This window comes from Amaranthus tricolor, chromosome 3, assembly GCF_026212465.1.
Source record: "Amaranthus tricolor cultivar Red isolate AtriRed21 chromosome 3, ASM2621246v1, whole genome shotgun sequence".
In the NCBI taxonomy this organism is placed as follows: domain Eukaryota; kingdom Viridiplantae; phylum Streptophyta; class Magnoliopsida; order Caryophyllales; family Amaranthaceae; genus Amaranthus; species Amaranthus tricolor.
The window spans coordinates 30,065,477-30,093,306 of record NC_080049.1 but is presented as its reverse complement, the minus strand read 5'-3'; the positions used below and the strand labels follow the sequence as shown (position 1 = coordinate 30,093,306).

General features: G+C 34.2%; 3 protein-coding genes across 3 annotated transcripts; 2 read left to right on the top strand and 1 right to left on the bottom strand.

The window, feature by feature from the left end:
- Positions 1–1,911: 1,911 nt before the first annotated feature.
- LOC130808971 (lysine-specific demethylase ELF6) lies at positions 1,912–11,957 on the top strand. The gene is made up of 7 exons (XM_057674548.1): positions 1,912–3,368; positions 4,623–4,701; positions 4,837–4,904; positions 5,994–6,144; positions 7,934–8,442; positions 9,040–9,174; positions 10,026–11,957. Exons 1-7 carry the CDS (start codon positions 2,234–2,236, stop codon positions 11,366–11,368), a joined length of 3,420 nt encoding a protein of 1,139 aa, XP_057530531.1. The 5' UTR covers positions 1,912–2,233; the 3' UTR covers positions 11,369–11,957.
- A 9,747-nt stretch (positions 11,958–21,704) lies between these two features.
- LOC130808970 (PKS-NRPS hybrid synthetase cheA-like) lies at positions 21,705–25,146 on the top strand. The gene is made up of 4 exons (XM_057674547.1): positions 21,705–21,768; positions 22,150–23,101; positions 23,184–24,248; positions 24,328–25,146. The coding sequence occupies exons 1-4, from the start codon at positions 21,736–21,738 to the stop codon at positions 24,999–25,001; spliced, it is 2,724 nt and encodes a 907-aa protein (XP_057530530.1). The 5' UTR covers positions 21,705–21,735; the 3' UTR covers positions 25,002–25,146.
- LOC130808535 (protein MAIN-LIKE 1-like) lies at positions 25,000–26,318 on the bottom strand. Its single transcript, XM_057673996.1, has 3 exons — positions 25,842–26,318; positions 25,335–25,754; positions 25,000–25,258 (listed from the first exon to the last, which is right to left on the bottom strand). The coding sequence occupies exons 1-3, from the start codon at positions 26,316–26,318 to the stop codon at positions 25,100–25,102; spliced, it is 1,056 nt and encodes a 351-aa protein (XP_057529979.1). The 3' UTR covers positions 25,000–25,099.
- Between the last annotated feature and the right edge of the window lie 1,512 nt (positions 26,319–27,830).

The following is a 27,830-nucleotide window of genomic DNA, read 5'->3' as shown; positions in this document are numbered from 1 at the left end:
CGAAGCCCATAAGCTAAACGTTTCTATTATTGGGTTATCTAAGAGGCATTTCTCATGCCTTATACAAAAATTTGTGAATTAAAATAAGTCTACTAAGAGTCGTGTTTTGTCTCGGTGGCAACATCAACATCGACATGTGCCATATTACCAATTGGGACTTGAGTTTGATTTTCATTGGCATAATTTTCCGAGCCTAAAGTATAACCAAATAAAAGGATAAATAATGAGAGTCTTATTTATTTTTCACCCGTCTTTGTAAAATTAGTCTTTTTTAGAGACGGTTTTCAGAAGCTCAGCCTATTATGTTAATTAAAAAAAAAAAGCTGACGCACGCGTGTAATTGTAATGTGAAAAGTCACATAATATATTTGGAGTTATAACATTTATTTGGGGTTATAACATAATATATTTGGTGTTATACCAGCATATATTTAAGGATTATAACATAATTTATTTGGGGTCATAACATAATATATTTGAAGCTATAACAATATATATATTTGAGGTTATAACATAATATATATGAGGTTATAACAACATATATTTGAGGTTATAACATATTATATTTAGGGTTATAATATAATGTATAGTTTGGTATATAATAGTCTGTGTTTGAGGGTATAGTATTTTTATAACACCAAATATATTATGTTATAATCCCAAATGTACGTTGTTATAACTCCATATATATTATATTATTACTTCAAATATACATTGTTACAACTCTAAATATATTATGTTATAACCCCAAATATATTATGTTATAACCACAAATATATGTTATTATAACCCTATATATATTATGTTATAACCTCAAAATATATATTGTTATAACTTCAAATATATTATGTTATAATCCAAAATAAATTATGTTATAAACCTCAAATATATGTTGGTATAACAGCAAATATATTATGTTATTACCCCAGATAAATGTTGTTATAACCCAAATATATTATGTAACTTTTTACATTACACTCACACGCGCGCATCTGTTTTTTTTAAAATTAACATAATAGGCTGGGCAATAATATGCTTAGTTTTAGGAATTATAACTATTATTTATTATTTTTTTACTTACTTTTTATTATAATTTTTAATTAATGGGCTATCTTATTAAATAGAGGTCTCACCATGAGATCGCCTCAATTAAGAATTAGAGGACGAACAATATCTTCATATTCATGTCCGTTTAGGTGTCTACTATTACAAAATTCATATTTTTATCCAATCCAATTAAAAGATAAAAGTGGGTCGGACTGAAATACGAGACTCTTATATGGGATTGTCTGACTATAAGACGAGACCACGTAAGCAATCCAAATTATACATATATATTAATAACATTAATTAATTAAATTAAACTTTATTAGACAATGTAGTTTACAAAACAATATGCTTAGTTTAGGAATTATAACAATCATTTTTATTTTTTATTTATTTTTTTATTATAATTTTTAATTAATGGGTCATCCTATTCAATAGAGGTCTCACCATGATATAGTCTCAATCAAGAATTAGTGGATGAATAATATCTTCATATTCACATTCCGTTTAGGTGTCTACTATTTACAAAATTCATAATTTTATCCAACCCAATTTAAAGATGAAAGTGGGCCGGGCTGAAACGCAAGTTGTGTAGGCACAACCCTTTTGAATTACAACACACGTCACCAATATACTATTCACGTCATGACTTAACTTGGTACAAAATGACACAAAGTACGATAAACAGGACACATAAATCATCGAACACAAAACATATGTGATTTAACCTTATTTTTGGGCGGTTCAACAAGCACAACATTGTCTACGAAACGAATTAATATAATAAACTTTGTCACAAAACAAGATATTACGAAATATGCGGTCCAACATGTCGTAATTTCCATAGTTAGCCCAATTGGTGAAAGTTAAACCGGAAGTGGTCAATGGTGTTAACCTGTGCTCTACCCATACCTCGTCCTATTCCCGAAGCATTCGGTGCTTGTTTGTTTCATAGGAGTGCTCCAATCCAGTTTGCATCGCTCATACGCTTAACTGTCAGTTTACTCCTCAATTTCATCTCGCATATCTCTTGTAAGGGTTCCGGATCATCTCATTTCTATCTACTATTGAGTTGAATTGAACCATTGATTCCAAATCTAGGTTTTAACCTACACTTGTTGTTTTGAACAACTTGAATTCCGTTTTACACCACATTGGTGTTCTATATGTTGGTTGTAGTTTCTTAATGGGTGATTTTGAAATTCCCCAATGGCTAAAGGATTTGCCGTTAGCACCGGAATTTCGACCGACCGACACAGAATTTGCAGACCCAATTGCGTATATTTCAAAAATTGAGAAGGAAGCTAGTGTTTTCGGAATTTGTAAAGTAATTCCTCCATTACCCAAACCTTCTAAAAGATTTGTTTTCAATAACCTAAATAAATCTCTTTTAAGAACTCGCGAATTGGGTTTGGATCTTAATTTGACGGAACCTACTGATTCCTCGAAGAGGGGTTCGATCAATAGAGCTGTATTCACCACCAGGCAACAAGAATTAGGTCAAGATTCAAAGAGAATTAGGGTTTCTGTTGATTCCTCACAACCTGGCTCTCAGAAGCAAGTATGGCAAAGTGGGGAGTTTTATACACTCGAACAGTTCGAATCCAAGTCCAAAGCATTTAGTCGAAGAGTTTTAGGCTCGATTAAGGATGTTAGTCCACTTGTTATTGAAACATTGTTCTGGAAAGCCGTGTTGGAGAAGCCTATATATGTAGAATATGCAAATGATGTACCGGGTTCTGGGTTTGGGGAACCGGAAGGAATGTTGGGTTACTCCTGTACTCATAAGAAGAGAAGAAAATTATGCTCTAAAACTCAAGGAGGGAAATCATACTCTTACTGGGGGCAATCAAGTGTAAATGATGCAAGAAATTTGCCTGTTGAGGTGGAAATTGAACCATTAATCTCGGATTTAAGACCTTTTTCTGAGTCCGGAAAGGAATCAATTGATCAATCAAATTCGTCATTCGATGATTCATCACACTCTAAGAAGAGGGGATTGTGTGCTGATGCTGAACTTGAAGGAACTGCTGGATGGAAGCTATCAAATTGTCCTTGGAACCTACAAGTAATTGCGCGGTCAGCTGGCTCCCTTACTCGGTTTATGCTCGATGATATTCCTGGGGTTACTTCTCCAATGGTTTACATTGGTATGTTGTTTAGCTGGTTTGCATGGCACGTTGAAGATCATGAGCTTCATAGCTTGAACTTTTTGCATACTGGCTCACCAAAAACATGGTATGCTGTACCTGGGGAATATGCATTTGCTTTCGAAGATGTTATACGCAAACAGGCTTATGGAGGTGATCTTGACCATTTGGGTAGGTCATATTCATATTACATAATAGTGATTTAATTTTCTGTTAGTGCTTTCAATTGCTAGTCTATGATAATGATTATGATTCTATTAGAAATGTATTTTTGTTATATCCGTGGTGCAAAAATGCATGATTACGGCAACGACACAGTGGCATAGCAGTGATCGGTTGTCATAACACCTAATATCAGCCGTAAACATGATATGACCCTCAAAACGACCTAAAATGCAATTTTTTATACCTTGACTACATGGGATAAAAACCAAACCTTTATAACGCTGTCGATGCTATGTGATGCGACCTTATTTTTGCACTATGGTTATCTCTAGTTGCTTAGAAAGCTGAAGAGTGAGGGTTTCTAATGTGTGAAAAATGTTAGGTTTCTTACCTGGTTAAGTTAATGTGACTTGGCAATTGGTGTAGTAAAAATTTTGTTTATGTATGTTTCATGCATATTGTTAACTTGGAATCACTACACAGCATACGGAACACAATAGATTTTTGTAATCGAACTCGTGTGCATATGTAAATATTGAGATTTGATTGTGTTTGAGCTATGAAGAAAATTTGTATCTTTCCTGCAAAATTAGCAAGAGTTTGCTTCGTCAAGTCCAAGGTATAAGAGGGAGGAGAGAGAAAATCAAGTATGAGTTTGTGAGAATTGAGAAGGTGAGTGTTATAAACTGAAATCTAAGAACACACACGATAGAAAAGAACAGAATGGTCTGTTGTTTGTTGTGGCAACATTCGAGCCGGTCTCTGTCCAATCTTATTAATCAATTTCAACCTCATCTTACATATGACAAGGATGATGGCTTATATAGCCTAAGCTTGACCTCCTAACTAACTTGGACAGCCGTACAGTTCAGCCCCCAACTAATATAGCAAAAATAACAAAACATAACTGAAAATGTACAGCTGGCCTACAGCCTTTTGAAGCCTTTATGTTCTGCCTATTCCTCCTCTTGTATGTTACCCACTGAGTCTCCTTCATAGCCGGTGTAACAATATATGTTGGCCGTTGGGAGTTTTGATGGGATTTTCTCTCGCAGAATTAGTGAGTATTTTGTTTGTGAAGACTGAAGATAGGCTTTATACTTCAAACAGTAATATCCAACATGCTATACAGGAATTTTATCACGTGGAGTTAATGTTTATGCATTACCTATTGATTTTCATTTTGCTTTGTCATTGTGTCAATTCTCTTTTTTGTTGAACAATATATCGTTGTAACTCAGGTGGTTGTCTATTGCACAGCTGCATTGAAACTTCTTGGTGAGAAGACCACTCTTTTGTCACCTGAACTAGTTGTTGCTTCTGGTATTCCATGCTGCAGGTATGCTCATTTCTTGTTTTGCAAATCTGTGACTGAAAGATAATAAAATTCTATCAGTAGTTTTGTTTTATGTTATTTGCTTTATCTTGCCCATCTTTCTTGAATTAGTATTACATTGTTTTGCACCTTTTGTAGGTTGGTACAGAACCCTGGTGAATACGTTGTGACGTTTCCAAGGGCTTATCATATAGGATTCAGTCATGGTATTTACTTTGAATTTTTTAAAATTCATTACAAATTGTGTTGCACTCAGTAAAACTTCCGACCATATAGACCTTAATACGCAGCTTTACTTCAACAAAAATACGTATAGTGTTATAAGTTTTTGACATGTTCAATATAATGCTATGTCAATGTTAATTGTTTTCGCTTCTACATATGATTCTGCTCATAATTATTCAGTTTGTGCGATGAGAAAGTCATGCCCACATTCCGCTTAATCGTGCCTTTAACTATTGTGGCTTACTGCAGTTCAAAGTTTTGAATTAATCCTTTCTAAGTTGAGGACTTTGTTCTTGGACGAGGAAAATGAACTTGTAAGATAGTGCTCAGTGTTCAGTGTTCTATGCTATGTTACTTGGACTTGGGTACTGATGTCGGAAACTGGTACGTATCCTATTGTCGGATACATCTAAATTTTCAATGTTACGCCTAAATGAAGTGTCTAAGTGCCATACCGATGTCCGAGCATCAAGAATCGGACACAGGTACGTGAAGCAAAGTGAAGTGTCCGAGTAATTTAGGTTCTATGTGGGTTTTACATTGGAGAGTTAATATATCCTGTGATTTAGTAAAGATACCAAGAGGAAATTTTTAACCTTTTAGATTAATTTTCACCGGAAATCTCTCTCTTGGCATTTGTATTTTACTTTGTTGAATTGTTCTGCAGAACCACTGAGTTATGCTATCTGTGTACATTTTCTGGATAGAGCTTGGCTACAAAAGCCAGTTCATTGACGCTACAGTTTAGTACAGTTGAATTTAAAGGAAAGTAAACTCAAAAAAGAAGAGTGCAAGGGCAAGGGCAAGGGCGAGGGCGTGGGCTTTTAAATAGAGCATAAAACCTACCTTGCAAAAGCAATAGTTTGTAAAATTGAAACGTGAAAAAGTAAACACAAAGTCTTGCTTTTGTTTCCTTCCATTATGCTTAGTTCTTGATGTAACCACGCATACATTGATTCTGTGACTTTGTTTGTAGAATTTCAGTCATAAATGTTTATGCGTGTTTGAAGGGACTTCGACCTTCATGGTTAGTTCCGTATGGTTCTGCTAATTTGATGTAAATTGTCTAGGCTTCAACTGTGGGGAAGCTGCTAACTTTGGTACTCCTCAATGGCTCACTATAGCAAAGGAAGCTGCTGTTCGTCGAGCTGTCATGGATCAACTGCCAATGCTCTCCCATCAGCAATTGCTGTACTTATTGACGATGTCTTTTATATACTGGTAAGATTTTACTTTACTTTGATTTCCAACTAATACCTTTCCATACTATTTACTTCAACGCCTCAAACGAAGCACCTTGTGGAGGGTTTAGGACCAAAAAAATTGTAAGATTTGTGCAACCTGATTAAGTATGTAGAATGAAGTGGGCACTTTTTTTATATTATTGCTATAAGTACTGAGAGTCTCTTTCTGTTAGATTGTTGTTTGGATAGGCAATTATTTTTACTAGTTCATAAAATTTAGGCTAAGGAGTGAGGAAACTTAAGAAAAATGGTTGTTGTTTTAGTGTAATCCAAAGCTCAAATTCGAGACTTATTACTTGGGTGATCAAGCAAAACAAATATTCTTCTATTTGTTGATCACTTCCATAAGTCTCCTCAACTCACATCAATTGCTTCAATGCGAAACACTCTCTGCTCTGTATTCAACATAAGTTCTCTCATCCACCAAAATCGTGTTATGGTGAAAACCATAAAGCAGCCAGCAAAAGGTGTTTTTTAGGCCACCACAATGAACACCTTATTGAATAGTCATGAACTCATGATACTCTTATAGAAGATTTCTTGCCTAATTTTGTTATCCTTTGTATAGCAACCCATATTGTGGATCATGCTTTGATTCTTCCACAAACTCCCTTATAACTCTTGGACCTTTAACAAATTACCTTGTTCAGTTTCGTCAAAGTTGTCAAAGGTTTATGTTATCAATCATCATGGGAAGTTTGACTTTGCATCAATGATTTTATTTGAAATTCAAGGCTTGAAGTGAATTTCAAAATCAAAGTTATTTAGTTTGCTCAATCGTCATTGGCATTTTTTATTCCGTTGTTGATCCATCACTTATTTTAGACTCTTGTCATCATTTTCCAATTTGGTCGTTTACTCTTAATAATGCCATCATACTCCCTTTTAAGGTTAGAAAATGGTCCTCTGCACCCTAAGTAAATACAAGTAAACTACCTGGGTACCTGGTCTGTGTTGTAGTCAAAATTTCCATGGTACCTATTGAGATGGTAGTTCTCCATGCATATACAGAGTCGTTGGATATAAAATGTGATTGACTCTCCATTCCTCATTGATTGACTGATCCTCAAATCATTTTAAACTGATCCTCGAGGTTTTGAATTAATCTTTGGTTCTGAAATTATTATTATTTTGCATAATGGAGTTTAAATTACTCAAATTTTCGAACTTTGGGAATTTCCCCCTTGTGTTTTTTTCTTATTTATTTTGCAGGTAGGTCGCACGTCTTAGAAAGTGTGATGAATTACATTATCCCCTAGTTTAGTATTTCAGTTTTTGAAGTGGAGGATTTTGAAGATTTGGATATTTGATATTTTGGAGTTTATTTTTATGTAATAAAATAGTAATTATTTTTCATAGCCTTTAGTTAGCTTGGTGAATTAGTGTGGTAGTAACACTCTTAAAGTTTGAACCTAAGATTTTACATAATTATTTTGTGTTATAAAAGGTGCAAATTTCAGGGTGTTACATTGCAAGCGCTTCTACCATGGCTTTCTTAAGGAGTTTAAATACTTCTGTCAAACATTGTCTTTTGAATTTTGGGACAGTTGGCCTGCTCCAATTTGTGTTTTAGAGTAATTGAATCTACAAAATCCTGTCAATTTGCTGAAATCCTTTTGTTGAATCTAATTTAACATGGCTAAGATCCTTCTTTGATTCCCTCCTACCCATCTTCACTTGAAATAATTTACGAAATTTTCTTAGTTAACATGGCTAAATAGCTGTTTATTATTTTTAAAGCTGCTGAAATTCTACTTGCTTGACAGTGTACCAAGAACTCTGCTTCCCGGTGCACGAAGTTCTCGTTTGAAAAACCGATTGAAGGAAGAAAGAGAGCAACTGGTCAAGAAAGCTTTTATTGAAGATATACTCGAGGAAAATTATTTATTAAATACTCTCATTGAAAACAATTCTGCAATTCGTGCTGTGTTATGGCACCCTGATTCACTGCCATCATTTACTGAGCTGTCTTCAGTTGGAACTGTGTTGGATACTGAGCTGTCTGTTCCATCCCTGAAGCCAGTGACTCAGGATATTCACCCCCTAATTACTGATAGGAGAACTTCAAATGACTTGTATTTGGACAGTAATGATCTTTCATGTGACTTCCAAATTGACTCCGGAACCTTGGTGTGTGTGGCCTGTGGAATTCTTGGATATCCAATAATGTCAGTGGTACAACCATCAAAACAAATATTAATGGAAAAATGTTCTTCTGAAGAGGTTCTTCATATCCCACTACTGCCAGATTCATGTATCAAGAATGTTTTTCCTGGTATGGCATTGTCTATTAAATTGCGATTGTCTTGAATTGGCTTGGTAGTATTTCAGTGGTTCCACATTTTTAACAAAAATTTATTTCCCGAGGGTTGTTGATTCCTATTAAATGTTTTAACATGAACTTAATTTGCCTCTTTTATGTTTGCTTTGTGTTTGCCATTTGTTTGATGCTGTTTATATCCTCTTTTTTCTGATTCTCTTATTGAATGGTTGATTCTCTTGCTGCATCAAACCAAAAGTTCTGGAATGGTGATCTAATCTGTTGATTACTTTTTTCTTTTTTTTCGTTTTGTATTTCTTTCCTCTTTCTTTTGCCTTTTTGCATGGGATTTCCTTTTTAAGAATCTTTATGGCTGCCGGTAAAAAATGAGCTTTATTGTTATCAAATGGAGATCTTCTATTGTTTCCATGCACTTATATCAATTGACCTTGAGTTATTATAAAGTACTTAACTCGCACTTTATTTGGTCTGATCCAACTGTTTGATGTTGAAGTGCACTTTTAAGTGTCTATAAGTTGGCTTAAGTGAGCAATATATGTTCTTATGGCCATGGTTATTTTTTCTCTCTAATATTAATCATATTTATTACAGAAACCTATAATGAGGAGAGATGGGATAATTCTGGTTTCCTGAGACCACGCATTTTTTGCCTTGAGCATGCTGTTCAAGTGGAAAAGCTATTGCAATCCAAAGGTGGATCAAAGATGCTTGTAATCTGCCACTCCGGTAAGCTGCTCTTTTACAGTTTTATATTTCTGCATCATTATAAGTGAAGCAGTGCAGACTTTGGCATTCACTCTCTAATTTGAATAGAGTCAGGAATTACAGGGTTGTGATTATGTGTTGTTCTTCTTGCTTCAGCATCATCCCTATTCAGTATTCTCGTCTTTCTCAGGGTTATGTCGTATTTATGGACCTCTGTGTATTGTTTTAGGGTAGCAAGTGACCTAATGTACGCTGACTGATGTACCCACGTCGGACACGAATACACGTTCAATCATCTGACTTGGTTTATAAATGAAAGTTCCATGATTTTGGGCCAAAAGGAAGTGTTCAAGTGCCAATTTTTGTCTTAAATGTTGGGGATTTTACATGGGTACTTGAGGTAAACTAGAGTCCTAGAAACAAAGCTGAAAGATGTACCTAGGTGCTAGGGTGCACTTAGTCACTAGGTTCATCCTTGGTGCAATGTGAAAGATGGGACATAAACACTACTAGTGAAGTGTACTTGGGGGATTATTTTGCTCTTCTGAACTGTTATATGCATCTTCCCTTCATCTCTATCGCTTTTTAATCTCGAATTGTTCTTTGTAAAAATACAATACTAAAATTCACGCAAATGCAGTAATACAAGAGTCAAAATTTACCTTGCTTCTCACTCTTTAGGTTTAGTTACTCGCTCAACCTGGGAACATTTGCTTTCTGGAACTAAGAACATTGTATATTCTTCTAGACTACAGTCTTTCATTTTAGATTGGATGGTATAGAAGCGTCAAAATTTCCCTACTGTGGTTTTTTTATTTATTTGATATTATTCATTTTTTCCTTATCTTTGTTCTATTGCCTCCTTGCTGTAGATTATCAAAAAATAAAGGCAAATGCCAGAGCTATTGCAGAAGAGCTCAAAACTTCATACAATTATAAAGAGGTCCAACTCGATACTGCTTCCCAGGAAGATTTGAAGATAATTGATATTGCAATTCATAGCGAGCAGCTTACTGATTTCCAAGAAGACTGGACATCAAAACTTGGAATCAACCTACGCTTAAGCGTAAAGACCAGAAAAAGTTGTCTGCCAACGAAGATAGAGCATGCGCTAAATATTGATTATTTACTTTCTATTATGTCTCCTGTTACTAGGTTCTCAAAAATCAAATGGTGTTCCAGAAAATCCCGTACTAAACGGGAGTCAAATCATAAAAGACTTGATGGAAATCTCTGTAAGAAGGATACAATTGAGGTGTCCGATTCTATGGAAATACGAGGAAAGATACTTCTCCAGTATTATAGGAAGAAGTATAGGGTTAAAATGCAATTAGTAGCTAGGGAAAGTTTAGCTCCTATGTGTAGTTCGGCTTGTTCAAGGGGAGAAACCGACACCAATTGTCGGAAGATTAATGAAATCGATGAGCAGGGAAGTTCAAAGACTCCGTGTTACAAGAAAGCAGAGGCAGATTCTGAAAAATGTTCCGTGGTAAGTCAAGAGGCCGAGGAACCATATGCAAACATATATCCTACTAGTAATGAAACTTCTGAAATGCTGGTAACAACATGTACCGAGTCAACTGCTACAGTTGAGGTAGATATGCCTGTCCTCCCTGTTGATAGCCTCAACGATACCTCTCAAATGGGTTTGCGAGCTTCTTCATTGTCAAATGAGCGGGAAGAAAAGGGTAAAAGAAAAGGAAAGAGAATAATAGAGGTGCAAAACGATGCGGAAGATAACTTTATAAGAAGTCCGTGTGAAGGCCTAAGACCGAGAAAGAATAAAGGGGGTGCAGTTCACACAGAACAAGAAAAGTCTCGGACCAAGAAGAAAAAGAAATCTTCTGATAAAAGAATTACGTACCCATGTGACTACGAGGGCTGTCGAATGTGTTTTACGACAAAGGGTGATCTCTTGTTACACAACCAAAATAGATGCCATCACAAGGAATGTGGGAAAGCATTCAGGTCCCATAAGTATGTGGTTCTTCATCAGCGGGTTCATGATGACGAAAGGCCACTGAAGTGCACGTGGGGGGGATGTGCTATGACTTTCAAATGGGCATGGGCGAGGACGGAACACATGAGATTACACACTGGTGAACGTCTGTATCAGTGTAAGATTAAAGGTTGTGGACTTACTTTCAGGTTTGTGTCCGATTTCAGCCGCCACAGACAGAAAACTGGACATCTCATGACTCCCCCTCCGAAATGAGGCTTCTTTTGTTTGTTTAATGATTACTGAAGTTTAGATTATGAAGGATGGTGGTAGCTGGGTTAATGACAAGATGTACAGAGTTCTGCTTAGCATTAGATTGTAAATTGAGTGAAATCTATGATTCTTACTTTAACGCATCATCTTAGTTTTTGAAGATTTTCGAGTCGACTTGAACATTAGGCGATTCATGTTCTTTTCTTGGTTTTTGCGAGCTTATTTTAGTTTCCCTTGCCCTTCTTAATTCTATCTTATGCTTCAATTTCTTCAGGACGGGACATTAAAGGTTCAAACATTATGTTTGGATAGTAAATTAGAAGAGGAGGAAAAGGACGAGTGTACTCTGTGCTTGTGCTTGTTTAAGAGGGGAGGGAACGATGAAAGGAAAATCAGCATTTTCCATTCATATTTTCCCACTTTAAAAGATAGTGTATTCTTGATAAAATTTGTTTGTATTTTTTCTTCAAACTCCTCCCCTTTAAATCTGCAACAACTATGGAATTTTTGAAAAAGTTAAGCGAAAAAAATAAATAAATTTATTAACCGAAAAGCCAAACTATTTCAAAAACTAAGCGTGAAACTCCCAGACCTAAGGTTTGGGGCTGTTCGCAGTTAGTAACTGCGAACAGATCAAAAAAGACAAAATAACTGTTCGCAGTTAGTAACTGCGAAAATTTGTTCGTCCAAAGTCTTGCACCATATCGCATCTTGTTTGGAGATCATGTTCTCTAACAATGTGGGTCATATTTGAATTTTGCTTATTTCTTTTTCTCTAGATTTTATTTGATAATAAGGGGTCAGATTTACTACTTTTTCTGGATTTAATCTAAATTTGATGGTTTTATCTTTTGTAATTTAAAGTTCAAATATTTCGTCATTAAGATAATTTATAGTGGTGTTACTCACCACATTTGCAATTAAATGTCTTCACTAATTTTAAAGAACTCCCAACAAATAATCATAATACTTCCATTTTAAATTGTTCCATCAAATTTGGTTTGTTCTTTTGTTGTCATCGTAGTATTATAACATTTGCGTTTAAAGTTGAATTGGTTGGTTTCTTAAACAAACTAATTATAATTTATGACTGAATATATAAAGCCTTTAATATGTTTTAATGTTTTACTTTAATATTGTTGTCTACTACTATATATTTCTTCAACCCCTGTATTTTTCACGTATTTTGTAAGATATTAAAATTTGAGCAAGTATATTGTTGTCTTCACGTATTGTTGCTTACTTATACTTGAAAGTAAAATTTGAAATTTTTTTAAAATTATACTCCCTCCTATTGAGCAAGCATCTCCATCAGCAGTTTTGAGCAAGCAAAAACACAGTAGATCCCACTACTTTAGCTCCCAAACAAAGAATTCTCCTAAACACCTTGCAGAAAACGACTCTCAGACATGCAGATCATAGATGCACACAGCTAGAAATACATCAAGGAATTATTCGAAATTATTGTTGGTGTTGATACTCTACGTTCATTGAGTGTTCTACATTTAACCATTTACATCATGCAAGAGGTATGTTATTTGATTGAATGTAGTATAATTAAAATATCTAAGTTTTTTTTTAATTTATTATTTTACTAAAAGAAAAATTGTGGAAAAATAGAAAAGATTCAAATGATTTGAACTATTTGATGCAGTTTAAAAATATCTAACCGAAGCATTATTTTGTTGTCCTAATATTATGGGTTATACTGTATTATATTGGTATATGTTATTTTATTTTATTTGTTAATTAAAATTAAATAGTATAATTAATACTTTTTTTTTTCAGGATATTATTTTTGATTGTGGTTGCCTTAAAAATATGTCATTAATTGATCCTCAATTTGAATTTCTTTCCACGGCACCCACTTTCGATTTTGATAGTTTTGCTAAAAATTTTCGTTTTATAGCAAAATATTCTTTAAGAATGTCAGCAAATGTTTCCCAACTACCCCGACAAGAAGAAACATGTCGAGCAAATTTGCCATTTATAAACGGTCATGAGTTTGAATCCGATTCTAACTTAGCTTATAACCAAACGAGAAAATTAATAAAATATAGAGGTCGAGTCAAAATTGACAAATCAGAAATAAGATTTTTTTTGCTGTATCAATGACACAAACAAAAATAAATATTATTTTTATATAGTCATCATAACGTTTATGTCGTCGTAGTACAAGATACTAAACAACAATAGTGAAAATTTAATATTGGTGGAAGTATATTGTTTGAAAAAACTAAGGGATTTGGTTTTCGGAATTCTATACTCAAATGATTTTGGAAACATCTATAAGCTTCTTCCAATTCCAGGAAGTATTTTATATATTTTCAGATCTTAATAAATGTACTGTTGAACAAAGAAAACGAGCTACTAAAGTGATGATCGCATAATTAGTAGAGTGGTCATATGACGATATTGTCCAAAAAAAAATCTGGAGCCACTTTATGTGATGAGAGTGGACAATTAAAAGAAATGTTAAGCAGTCCGATGGACTTGTTTATAAAAAATTGGAAAAAAGTCGGTCATAAGATTATTGACAATTCAGGACCATCTAAAATAAACAATAATATAAATAATATTTTAAATGAAAGCGATGCTGAACTTATAAAAGTATTAAATGAAGCTGAGATGAAAAAAGTTGAAGATGCTCCTAATGTTTGGATTGCTTCTGGCCAAACCAACTTTTACTTCTATTAGTGTTAAACTAGTATTAGTAAAAGTGTTAAACTAGCTAGTTATATAATACATAGGCATTTATGCTAGAAAAAAAAAAACTTAAATAACAAAGCAACAACATTAAAGTTACGAAATTGTATTAGAAAAAGTTGGTTTTGCGAGAACCAATCAATAAACATTAGGAGTATTTTTAACTTTTTTCATTCTAGCTTCACTTAATATTTTTATAAACTCAGCATCGCTTTCATTTAAAATATTATTCATGTTATTGTTTAGCGTAGATGGTTTTGAGTTGTTGATAATCTTATGACTGACTTTTTTCCAATTTTTTATAAGCAAATCCGTCGGACCGCTTAATTGTTTACTCTCATCACATAAAGTGGCTCCAAATTTTTTGGACAATGTCATCATACGATCACTCTCTGCTGATAATGCGATCATCACTTTAGTAGCTCGTTTTCTTTGTTCGATAGTACATTTATTAGGATCTGAAAATATATAAAATGTTTCATAGAATTGGAAGAGGCTTATGGATATTTTCAAAACCATTTGGGTATAGGATTCCGAAAAATCAAGTCATACAATACACCTCCACCAATACTAAATTTCCACTATTGTTGTTTAGCATCTCATACTGCGACGAGATAGATGTTATTACGACTATATGAAAATAACATTGATACCAAAAAAAATTTTTAAGTTTTATTTCTGATTTGTCTATGTTGTCTCGACCTCTATATTTTTTTAATTTTTTCGTTTGGTCATATGCTAAGTTAGAATCGGACTTAGGCTCATGACCGTTTATAAATGGCAAATTTGCTCGACATGTTTCTTCTTGTCGGGGTAGTTTGGAAACATTTGTTGAAATTCTTAATGGATGTTTTGCTATAAAACGAAAATTTTTAGCAAAACTATCGAAATAGGAGGTGGGTGCCGTGGGAGGAAATTCAAATTGAGAATCACATATTTCTAAGGTAACCACAGTCATAGTAATTTCTTGAAATAAAAAAAAATTATTAATTATACTATTCAACTTTAATTAACAAATAAAATAACATATACCAATGTAATACACTATAACCCATAATATTAGAACAAAATAATGCTTGGGTTAGATATATTGAAACTGAATCAAATTGTTCAAATCATTTGAATCACTCCTATTTTTCCACATTTATTTTTTTAGTAAAATAATAAATTAAAAAAAAACACATCCTTTAATTATATTACATTCAATCAAATAACGTACCTCTCATGGCAGGGGTGTTAGGTGTAGACGCTGAACACTTCTTATTCCATAGCTTCATAGTCTTCTTATTCAACCAGGCCTCACAACACTATTTAATATTTGATACCCTTTATTTTTAGGGCGTAGCCCGTAGGAGTATTCAAAATAACTCGACCCGTATTTTAAATGGTGGGTCAATTCGTTTAAAAATAAGATGATGTGGGTCGGGTACTCGACCCCCCTTAACAGAGTAAGGTTATGGGCCACAAAATACATTAAGTCAGGTACCCGCTGACCCGAAAAAAAAATATATTTCTTGAACATTAAATTTTTTTTCTTATTTTGGAGTGCTTTTACTGTTTTATAGAAGGCCTTCAATAGTAGTAAAGCTAGGAATCTTAACAGCCCTCAAGCATATATTTTCATACCAATGTTTTTTTTTAAAAAGTTACTGTTTCACAACTAAAAACGGTTATTGCAAATATAATTTGTTATTTTATTGATGTATCATTGAAGTATAGCATTATTTAATTGGAAGTCAAACATTATTTAGTGCAATTTATATCATTTTTAGTTGGGGTTATAACATAATGTAGTTGAGAATATAACATTGTTTAGTTGTGATTAAAAAGTACTTAAGTTGACTTTATAAAGTACTTAAGTTGGTATTATGCTAAATATGATATATTTTTATATATATGATTATCTAATAAATTTGCAATTTATTTATTATATTGTTGACAAGAGTATATACACTAACTGCAAACTTTATTTATTTCTCACCAATGGAAAATAAGTCATGAAACTAACTCCCAAACAAATCGAGGATTTTAAGGATATCGGATTTGAAGGATTGCTCAAGATGAAGCATTTGGTTTATATTGTAATTTTGACAATAAAATATGCTCAAGCTTTAGTTTATATTTTAGCTCCCTTTACTGCTTTTAGTTCAATACTTCTTAAGTATTAAATTATTAAGTTGATATATTTGACTATTGATATTGAAATAGGATAGAGTTGACATTATATATAATACCACATAATTGGTATTATAATACCATGCAGTTGGGTTATAATGATTTATATTTTTCTTTTATATTATTGTCAAATTACAGTAGTTAGATTTATAATTTTATAAATTAATATAATAATATTATATTGTTGGAATTATAATACTACAACATTGGTATTATAAATTTACACAATTGGTATCATAAATACTTATTTCGATCGAATTTTCAAAAGAGTTATCCCATAATACTAATAACTGACATCCGTTTAAAAATCGTTATGATGGGTAACTTTTACTACTAAGACTACTTATATTACTGAGGAAGATCAATCGGGTCGACTTGATATTACCCAACTTGAGAAATAACATACTGACATAGTGCTCAACTTTATGACACACCTTCTTATGGTTCTACTTTTGATGATTTGAGTATTTTTTCTGGTCTATAATACTTGTTATATTTGATTTACTATGCAATTTAATGTATTATTTTAATTATTTATATATTGAACTATGTACATCTAAAAATTATAAAAAGTTAATATAATTAAAGTATACAATGAGAGGATTAAAACAAGATTATGCTCGACTATATATTTTCTTACAAATTAGATAAATAGTATAAAAACATAATATATTACTCCTAAATATCTCATGACAGACAAAGTATTAATGAAAACAGTTTACCTATTTAATCTTTTGTTGATATAAAAGTAATTACTCCGTCCTAAAATATTCGCTACATAATAAATTTTGATATTATTTATTGTTCAAGTCTATTTTATAGATTGCGATTAATGTGTTAAAAAAATATAGACAGGTAAAATTTTATTTGAATCGTCTAATCGTATAATTTTATAGTATTAACTTTTTATAATGTTTGAATTTCTATAGTTCAATGACTTTCACAGGTTTAAAGGAAAAGGCTCGAAAAGTAAAGCCCTTCCAAATCCATTTCACGTCAGCAAAATCTCTTCTTCCAGTGATGTTGCTGAAGCTGACAGAAACTTTCCAAGCCAAAATACATGATTTCCTCTTTCTTGATTGGTTCCTCACTGGAGACCAGAAAGTGGATAGTACTATATACTTCCTCCGTTCCGTTTTAGTCGCTATATTTGCATGGGCACGCGAATTAAGAAAAGTGATTGATCTATACTGTAGCTGATTGTTTATTTTATAGAGTATATTATTTTATTATTGTTAATTGAAAAAGAAAAAGGATAAATAGGTTGTTAGGTTACTTTATAGAGTATAGTATAATATTTTATTATAGAGTAGGATAAAAATAGGGGTAGGTAGAACTTTAAATGCTAGTTTTATTACTAAAAACGGAAATGTAGCAAGTAATATAAAATTGCCAAAAATAGAAAATATAGCGGGTATTATGAAACGGAGGAAGTACTACTAACAACGTTGCTCATCTTTGCATTGATTCTGTGCCTCTTAAATTTAACCAACCTCATTAATAAAAATGGTGGAAGAGTTTAGGTGGTAGCCATTAAAACTACAAAGGAAAGCTTAGCAAATGGAAAGAAGTATTGTAATTTCTGTATGTATCAATAAAACAAAGTACATCAATAACCTATTTATATATACTTCCTTTATTTTGAAATACTTACTACATAATAGTTTACGAGTTATGGCAGTATTTATCGTTCAACTTTATTCTATTTTCCCTTATTGTTGGCTTACTGGAATAGTGCAGTTATGAATCATTACTTACAATATGAAAGCATTAAATATGTTACTCTATGAAAAAGTAATCATAATATATCACGTACAATAGCTAAGGAAGTAAAAAAAAAAAACTAATTAAAATTTTTGGGATTTTTTTTTTATAATAAGCTCATTTTTACTTATGGTATACGCATTGAAATTAACCTCTTGTACTATTGCACACAAGAATATTTTTGAAAAAATCAAGTACACAGAGATACAAAAAAAAAAAAAAAGAATTAATCATAGGATTGAATAAAATCCAACATTTTACAATATTAAATTAAATATAACGATTATAATCTAATTTAATTTTATTTATTAAGCTTCACAATTATATCATAAACATTAAATTTGAAAATATATTGTAATAAACTAGATATAAGGACAGTACAATAAACATACATTTTAGTTAAATGCCAAAACAACTTTTCGTTTATAAAACATCAGAATTACATAGCTAGTTACATAGGTACATAGGCGTTAATGCTAGAAAAAAAAAAAAAAGCTTAAATAACAAAGATTGGTTTGACCAGAAGCAATCCATAAATATTAGTAGCATCTTTAACTTTTTCAGCCCAACTTCACTTAATACTTTTATAAGCTCAGTATCGCTTTTATATAAAATATTATTCATGTTATTGTTTATTTTAGATGGTCCTGAGTTGTCGATAATCTTATGACTGATTTTTTTCCAATTTTTTATAAGTAAGTCCGTCGGACCGCTTAACATTTCTTTTAATTGTCCACTCTCATCACATGAAGTGGCTCAAAATTTTTTGGACAATGTCGTCATACGACCACTCTCTGCTGATAATGCGATCATCACTTTAGTAGCTCATTTTCTTTGTTCGATAGTACATTTATTAGGATCTGAAAATATATAAAATGCTTCCTGGAATTGGAAGAGGCTTATAGATGTTTCCAAAACCATTTGAGTATAGGATTCCGAAAAATCAAGTCCCTTACATTTTTCAAACAATACACCTCCACCAATACTAAATTCTCACCATTGTTGTTTAGCATCTCGTACTACGACGAGATAGACGTTATGACGACTATATAATAATAATATTGATTTTTGTTTGTGTGTCATTGATACCGGAAAAAAATTTTTAAGTTTTATTTCTGATTTGTTTATGTTGCCTCGACTTCTAACTTTTTTTTTTTTTCTCGTTTGGTCATATGCTAAGTTAGAATCGGACTCAGATTCATGACCGTCTATATATGGCAAATTTGCTAGACATGTTTCTTCTTGTCGGGGTAGATCGGAAACATTTGCTGACATTCTTAAGGGATGTTTTGATATAAAACCAAAATTTTTAGCAAAACTATCGAAATCGGAGGTGGGTGCCGTGGGAGGAAATTCAAATTGAGGATCAATTAATGACATATTTTTAAGGTAACCACAATCAAAGTAATTTCCTGAAATAAAAAAAAATTATTAATTATACTATTCAACTTTAATTAACAAATAAAATAACATATACCAACATAATGCACTATAACCCATAATATTAGGACAACAAAATAATACTTGAGTTAGATATATTAAACGGCATCAAATAGTTCAAATCATTTGAATCACTTCTATTTTTTCACATTTATTTTTTTTAGTAATAAATTAAAAAAGGAGATATTTTAATTATACTACATTCAATCAAATAACATTTCTCTTGCTTGATGTAAATGGTTAAATGTAGAACACTCAATCAACTTAGAGTATCAACAACAAAAATAATTTGGAATAATAGTTTGGAAATTTTTGATTATATAGAATAGACAAAGAGACAAGTTGTGGAATTGGTAGATTTGACAAAAGGAAGAATGCTACTATCAAGATTACAAACTTGACAAAAGGAAGCTAGGGTGAGTGAAGTAGAGGTAGAGGTAGAGGTGGAGCTTATATATAAGTCAAAAATTTCTAATTAATAACCGTAATAAATTATCACAAAAAGATAAAAAAATAATATTAAAATAAATAAAATAATAAAAATAAATTAAAATAATAAAATTCTCACCTATCACATCCTACCATATAAGGATGATTTATTAACTTTATAAATAACTGTTATTTACTAAAACTTTCTCTTTATAAGCATAACACTTGATTTAACAATCAATAATGTTTATTGATGAGAAAAAACATAATACAAGCCTTTTACATAACAGAAAAAAAATACACATAAACCTATAAAATATTTACATGTGTACAAAACTATAAAGGATAAAACTAAGTAAGTAGAGAACTAAGGTACATCATGGCAGGGGTGTTAGGTGTAGACACTGAACACCTCTTATTCAATAGCTTCATAGTCTTCTTATTCAACCAGGCCTCACAACATTATTTAATATTTGATACCCTTTATTTCTGGGGTCGTAGGAGTGTTCAAAATAACCCGACCCGCATTTTAAATGGCAGGTCAATTCATTTAAAAATAAGATGATGTGGGTTGGGTACTCGACCCCCCTTAACGGGGTAAGGTTATGGGCCATAAAATACATTAAGTCGGGTACCCGCTAACCAAAAAAATATATATTTCTTGAACATTAAATTTTTTTTCATATTTTGGAGTGCTTTTACTGTTTTATAGAAGGCCTTCAATAGTAGTAAAGCTAGGAATCTTAACAGCCCTCAAGCCATATATTTTCATACCAATGTTTTTTTAAAAAAAGTTACTGTTTCATAACTAAAAATGGTTATTGCAAATATGTGATTGTGAATTTGCTTTACAGTTTCATAACTAAAAATGGTGTAATTTGTTATTTTATTGATGTATCATTGTAATGAATTGCTTAATTACCAATAAATTACGGTCAAAATTACCACAAATAAAATCGGATACATGGTGTCCCGATCCAATTTATCCGGGTACTTGAAATCCGAGTACCCGGATAAATTAGGCCGGGACACAGACCTTTAAAATATGTACCCGGGTTTTTGGGTACTCGCTAATGAACACCCCTAGTCGTAGGCGGTCAGCTACTCCCTACATTAGAAATAACGGTATAATTTATTTTTCAAGCTTATTTATATTGTGGTTAGTGTATAAGAAGAAATATAGTCAAGTAAAATTTTGTTTAAATCGTCTAATCGCATATTTTTACATATCAAATTTTTTTATTAGTTTTTAGTTAAGAATAATTTAAAATATAAGAGAGTAAAATTACATATTGAATTACGTAAAAAGTAATATATAATGAAAGTATATCCATAAAAATAAGATGCACAAGATGAATACTGTATGACTGTAATGCTTATATGGAAAAGGAAAAGGAAATAAGTATGACTTGGCCAGAAAACAAAGACTAAGTAAGAAATAAAGAGTGACTTGGCATAAGTCACGTGACTCTAACAGTGATTTATATGGTCTTGCCAAGAAAAAGATTGGTACTTTCTATGCCTTTTAGATACACACTAAATAATTTAGGGAATTATTATTTGTCGCCACCTGTTTCATTTTATCGCCACCCCCCTTCTAACAAAATTACCATATTACCCCTAGATTTAAAAAAATTACAAAAATGCCACTTAAGTTAAAAAATGTTTAAGAAATGTAAATGGCACTTAATAACATTGTTATCGCTTAATGACATTATTATCGGAATTATATATATATTGAATTTTCAGAGGCTTTATGGTAGTATATTCGAATTCAAACACGATACCTTCTCTCTAAAAACTCTCTAGAAACAATACGTAAAGTTAAACAAGCTAGTACTCTAGATCGAACATCAATGGCATACCAAGACGTGCATGATAACGATCCGGTAAGTAATTAATCGGTTCGATTTTTGCAAAAAAAAAAAAAAAAAATAGGAACGTAGTCGCACAAACCAGTCGCACAAAACGTGCGACTGGCAGTCGCACGTTTTGTGCGACTGGTTCGTGCGACTGCTTCAAATTTATTTATTTATTTATTTTTTTTTTTTTTTTTTTTTTTATTTGACATTTTGTGCGACTTCTATTTATTTTTTTTTTTTAACTTCGAATTATAAAATTTATTTTGTTTAATTAAATTAATTTATTTTAATCTATTGTTGTGCTATAATAATGGTATTTTATTATAATTATTTTGTAGAAATAATTATTTTTTAAGTTAATATTATTTTGATATATTATGATAATGTTATTATAATTATTATTTGCAGGACTTTGAAAATTTAGGAGATAATATAGATTATTCTGATAGATTTGTTACCGATAGAGAATTTGATTCTGTAGATGATTTACATACTTGGGCTAATGAGATAGCACTAACAATTGGATTTCAATTTACACGTGCTTCATATAAAAAAAAAGAAGGGCGTTCTAGAGTGAGTCTGTACTTAAGATGTCACCGTTACGATAAAAGAAGTGTTGATTTGCATAACTTAGACAATGCTCCCCGACCAGGTTCCAAAAGTAGGGGTTGTGGGTGTAAATTTATGATTTTAGGAACTAGTCGTAACCCAAAGGAAAGACCTTGGACGGTTAGAGTGTTTCCTGGTGAAAAAGGAATACATAACCATCCGTTCTTCATGTACGTAGATGGTCAAATAAGAGTAAATAGGATGACTGTGGATATCAGGCAGCACATACGAGATCTAAGTGCAACTGGCATGCAACCAGCATTTATAATGTCTTCAATTAGAAGAAATTTTCCTCGTTTTTATGCTAGTATGAATCAAATTTACAATGAGAGACAGTCAATGAGGAGAGAAGAGATGGATGGTAGGACTCCTCTTCAACACTGTTTGTATATGGCCACGGAGCATAATTATGTAGTTTGGAGGGACTTGGATAGTGAGGATCAGTTGACTAGATTATTGATTGCGAATCCAACTTCTATCCAGATGCTACGTTCGTGGCCCCATGTTGTGTTGATAGACACAACGTACAAAACGAATAAGCAAAAGTGGCCCCTTTGCGAAATCATTGGAATGACGCCAACGAATCATAATTTCTTGGTTGCATTATGTTTGATGCGAGATGAGGCGGCTGTGTCTTATTCTTGGGTGTTGGAGAGGTTGAGGGATATTTACGGGACAGTGCAAACGCCGGATGTAATCGTAACGGATCGGGATGAAGGTTTGTCTGCAGCTATTCATGCTGTCTTTCCAGGTAAACATGTTTTAATTATTAATTATCGTCGATCTATGTATTATATATTTCTGAATTAATTTTAAATTTATGTTTAATGCAGATGTACGACATCTATTATGCGTATGGCATATTGGCAATGACGTGGAGAACATGGTCGATAAATTGTGTGGCGGCAAGAAAAATCAACAGGGCCAGTTATTCAGGCAAACAAAATGGAACCCCTTGGTTAACAGTATGACGATCGCCGATTTTGAAAACAGATGGGAAGGGATTGTGTCCACTTGGTCGACTAGGAACCGGAGAGTCGTGCAATATTTGGCAGGAACATGGATTCCTCACAAAGAGAAATATGTGCGTGCGTGGACGAATGATTGTTTGCACTTGGGTAACCAGACTACCAGTCGAGTTGAAAGTCAACACTCTTCCTTCAAGTACTACTTGGGTAGCGGTAATAGCTCATTCGATACGCTGTTTAAAAGGGCGCACGCACAAATTATGAATCAACAATCAAAAATAAGACAAGCTCTTGAGGAATCTAAGAATTCCATTTCAAGAACGTCGCGACTAAATTTTCTACGACCGTTGTATCGTCATGTTTCTATATTTGCCTTGGAACTATTGATGATGGAGCACAACCGGATGCTAACCCTGGGCAGTTGTCTTTTAGAAAAATGCGGTTGTGTCATTCAAAAAACCCACGGATTACCATGCGCGTGTTACTGTTACTTGTCTATCAGGTCTAATGGTGCTCTGTACTTGGACGATATACATCCGTTTTGGAAAACGTTAAAGTATTTAGATGCAGAAGAAGACGCGAACGAAGAAGTACGGCACGCAAACGCCGATGATAAAGAGTACTTTCAATCGTTGGTGGATGAAGTTTTAAAATCCGACCCCTCAGTACTACGACGCGTCTCTCAGGTACTTGAACATGAGCTGCACCCCGATGGTCACGACATACCTGAGCCCGAAGCAAGTCCACCGAGGAAAGGAAGACCAATGACAAGCAGAACCTTGAGGAGAAACAAAAGTGCGTTTGAGTACAGTAGATCGTCCTCAAGGGGTCGCGGATCAAGATCATCATCACGCGGGAGATCCAGTGGTAGATCAAGCAGCCGGTCGCATCAATCGTCAGTTGGAATTAACTTCAGTTTCAACTTATCAGGTACTCTTATTTCTTTTCATTTAAGATATTATATGTTTTATATCAATATTGGCGTAATGATATATTGTTACTTATTCAGATGGTGCAGCAGGTCGTGATTTTTCACTTTTTCCGTGGCCAGATCACATTCCATTTATTCTTCCGCCATATCTGTTTGATTGGATTGATGTTATAGGTGACGGTAATTGTGGATTTAGAGCTATTGCCGCCACAGAGTTAGGGGGTGAGGAAGCATGGCCTCTGTTACGACGTGCAATGAGTTTGGAAATGGAAACGCATAGAGAACAATATGCACGCTTATATTTATCAGCAGATTCGGTGGAGGAAGCTATATTCAGAGTTGGTGCCCACAATAAAGGACCTGCTCCGTACGATCACTGGTTGGAAGCGACAACACTGTATTCTGCAGCAACATTTTTAAACATAGCAATTGCGTATTATGGCTCTGCGGATGGTCATCCAATGTACAATTGTTTAGTGCTTCCTTTAAGAAGAACAGGGGGAATGCATGGCGTAAATAAACTTATACATATTCTTTGGGTAAACGGGAATCATTATGTTCAGCTTTTAATGAACGATGATTCATCTCCAGTGCCGCCAGTCCAACAAAATTGGAGAGCAGCTAACAATTCATGTGCAGATTTAGAAAGACAATATCGTAATAGGATATCACTTTGGAGTAGAATGTGCAACATACAACGACAACAGCATAATAACACCGCTGGAGACGCGGTGAATTTAGATTCTCCATAGTGTTTATATATAATTCAATTGTTCAAACGATTAAAAAGTTGTTCATACATAAAGATTAAATACAACAATTGTTCATGCATTACAAAACAGGTAAATGTCTATAAGGGGCTGCGCCCTCTACACTCTTGCCATTCGGAAAACAACTCTCTAAGATCCTCTAAATACATATCAGCAGCATCTCTTTCCCGAGGCGTCATTTGAGCAATAGCTGGCATCCTGAGCAATGGTGCAAGTCGAGTTGGAAATTCAGCAGCAAACTGTAAAACCAGACAATTGCAAAGTCAATACATGTTATGAAACATAAAAATAAAATATATAATTAGGAATACTAACATATTCGACTCTGTTATCAGCAGCACCAAACGCAGCAGCAGGTCCTTCACCTGGGATAAGAAAACAGTGGGAAGACACTCTAAACCAGTCCACGTAATCCGGGGCAGCCTCTGATGGAACCGATGCGCGACGCTGTGCCTGCTCCACTACGCGGGCACAGTAAGGGAACCTACTCCACATCTCCGTAAACATACAGGAAGAAGCGAATGTAACTGAGTAGGAGCCCTGTGCTGGTCGCAGAGCTTGGGTAGGTCTCAGCGGAGCCGGGGGAATCTCCTGTGCAAAACCGAGCTGCCTCACTGTCCTCTCAGGCAAATAGACCTCCACGATATCGAAACAGGTGATACCACCGATATACGAGGTACGTGGGTGCTCGTTCAATAAAGACCTATCATAAGTCAAGTACGGAGTCCACTCCACCTGCTCACAATGAATATAATACATAATCAACATAACATCTCTGCCCTTGACAAGTTAAACAATTAAGTTTGAAGTCATGTACAAAACCTGTGCCTCTGTCATGGCATCCAGTATGCTCCTACAGTCTATCAGTCTGCTCAGCTCGCGGATTGGCTTCGGCGGGGACCACATCTCTGCCCTTGTCTTGTTCGGCATGTCAGCTTGACGCGGATGGGGGCGGAAGGCTGGGAAGTACTCGTAAATCCATGTCTGCAACAGTGTCAGGCAACCAGCAATAGTCTTGCACCCAGTCCTTGTCGCCATACCCAGTTGGCGATACATGTGAGCAAGCGTCACTGCACCCCAAGCAATATCAGCCTCATCAGCGGTAACAGTAACAACAGGGTGAGGACGCATCCCGACTCTAGTCTTATCCACGAGCAACGTGGAACCTACTATAGCCATGTAGTAGGCGGTACGTTGAGTATCCATAGACTGAGAACGGTGGCATAGCTGCAACAGTGCACCAACATTAATGTTGCCGCTTGTGAAGTGCCCCTTCGCACGCAGCTCCGACAATGGCATACCAAAAAGGCCGGCCAGGCCAAGCTGCCATTCATTATCAGACGGTTGCACGGGAAGTGAACCGTCAATGCCAATTCCCAAGATGCGTTGCACGTCGTGCAACATTATGGTCATCTCCCCCCACGGCATGTGGAAGATGTTCGTGTCAGGCTGCCACCTTTCCACAAATGCCGTAATGAGAGCACTGTCGATGTGCTGGTGCATTATATACGGCAGCCGACCAAGGGGAGTACCAGGTAACACTCTGTACAATTCATCAGACATGTCCTGAAGTCTAATGATTGAATCCAACGTTTTCTTCCGAGCACGACATTCCAAAATCGGAGGGGTGCGCTCCGATCCCTCAAATATAGCCTTTGCTACGTGCCCACCGTAGCTGGGTATTAAAGTAGTATCAACAGGGCCCCCGGGCTGGGCTGATGTGATTAACCAGTCCGTGTCCGCGGACTGCGATCGCCTCCTCCCCCGTGGAGCCGCATCCTCAGCCTGGCTTACTCCTGCCTGATCAGAAGTGCCACTCGAGCCCTGCCCTCTACTCTTGAACTTAACAGCATGGCCTCTTACGATCGTCCAATCAACAGGATGACATGCAGACTCATCCTGACCAAGAGACTCTTCCCGACTAAGAGACTCGTCGTAATCAGTATCATCGTCACCTGAGCCGACCGTATGACTATGTAGGCTACTTTGGCGCTCAAAGCGACTACGCACTTGCTCTAGGGTACTTGAACGTTGGGCCTGACTATGTATGGCCGCTTGTTCTTGCCTTGCTCGCCTTGCAGATCCCGTAACCCCCCTCTCATGGGGATCACCTCTCAGTAAAGTAGGCCTAGATCTATTGCCGCTTAATAAACCTCTAAAAAACCCTTTTCCTACCTTGATTTCCAGCCATTTACTAGAATTTTCATAATTTAAATTAAGACAACATTTTAAATTACTTAAAATCAAATAAATTAAAAACAAGCAACACGTAAAATATTTCACATTTACAAATAATTAAACAATTATTATATTCATAAATATTTAAACAACTCAAATTTAATAAATTAATTACACTAAACAAATTCATTACAATAAAAAAAAAAAAAAAAAATAATACCGGTCGCACGAACCGGTCGCACAAAACGTGCGACTGTACAGTCGCACGTTTTGTGCGACCGGTTCGTGCGACCGGTTATATTTTTTTTTTTTTTTTTTCTTTTTCGAATACGTAAATCAATAACTACTTCTTACAACAACATTATCATAATACATATTATTACAACATTTACTAAATAACATTAACTAACAACGAACTCTTTCAAAAATTTTAAAAAAAATAAATAAAAAAAAAAAATTTTGGTTTCGGCCCAGTCGCACAAAACGTGCGACTGTACAGTCGCACGTTTTGTGCGACTGGGCCGTATCGAATTTTTTTTTTTTTTTTTTTTTTCCCTTCGATTCATTTAAAAAAAACTTACCTCGAATTTTTGTTGACGATTTCGATTCCAAAGTTTTAGCTCCGCTTAATTT

What these genes read in the sequence shown, in the direction of transcription:
- LOC130808971 (XM_057674548.1), top strand. Translation starts at nt 2,234, where the DNA reads ATGGGTGATTTTGAAATTCCCCAATGGCTAAAGGATTTGCCGTTAGCA. An exon ending in AGGTGATCTTGACCATTTGG is followed by an intron (nt 3,369 to 4,622) that starts GTAGGTCATATT and finishes TCTATTGCACAG; the next exon opens with CTGCATTGAAACTTCTTGGT. An exon ending in TCATATAGGATTCAGTCATG is followed by an intron (nt 4,905 to 5,993) that starts GTATTTACTTTG and finishes TAAATTGTCTAG; the next exon opens with GCTTCAACTGTGGGGAAGCT.
- LOC130808970 (XM_057674547.1), top strand. Translation starts at nt 21,736, where the DNA reads ATGGCATACCAAGACGTGCATGATAACGATCCG. An exon ending in TATTCATGCTGTCTTTCCAG is followed by an intron (nt 23,102 to 23,183) that starts GTAAACATGTTT and finishes TGTTTAATGCAG; the next exon opens with ATGTACGACATCTATTATGC. An exon ending in CTTCAGTTTCAACTTATCAG is followed by an intron (nt 24,249 to 24,327) that starts GTACTCTTATTT and finishes TTACTTATTCAG; the next exon opens with ATGGTGCAGCAGGTCGTGAT.
- LOC130808535 (XM_057673996.1), bottom strand. Translation starts at nt 26,318, where the DNA reads ATGCCATTGTCGGAGCTGCGTGCGAAGGGGCACTTCACAAGCGGCAAC. An exon ending in ATGCCATGACAGAGGCACAG is followed by an intron (nt 25,755 to 25,841) that starts GTTTTGTACATG and finishes CATTGTGAGCAG; the next exon opens with GTGGAGTGGACTCCGTACTT. An exon ending in CTGATAACAGAGTCGAATAT is followed by an intron (nt 25,259 to 25,334) that starts GTTAGTATTCCT and finishes CTGGTTTTACAG; the next exon opens with TTTGCTGCTGAATTTCCAAC.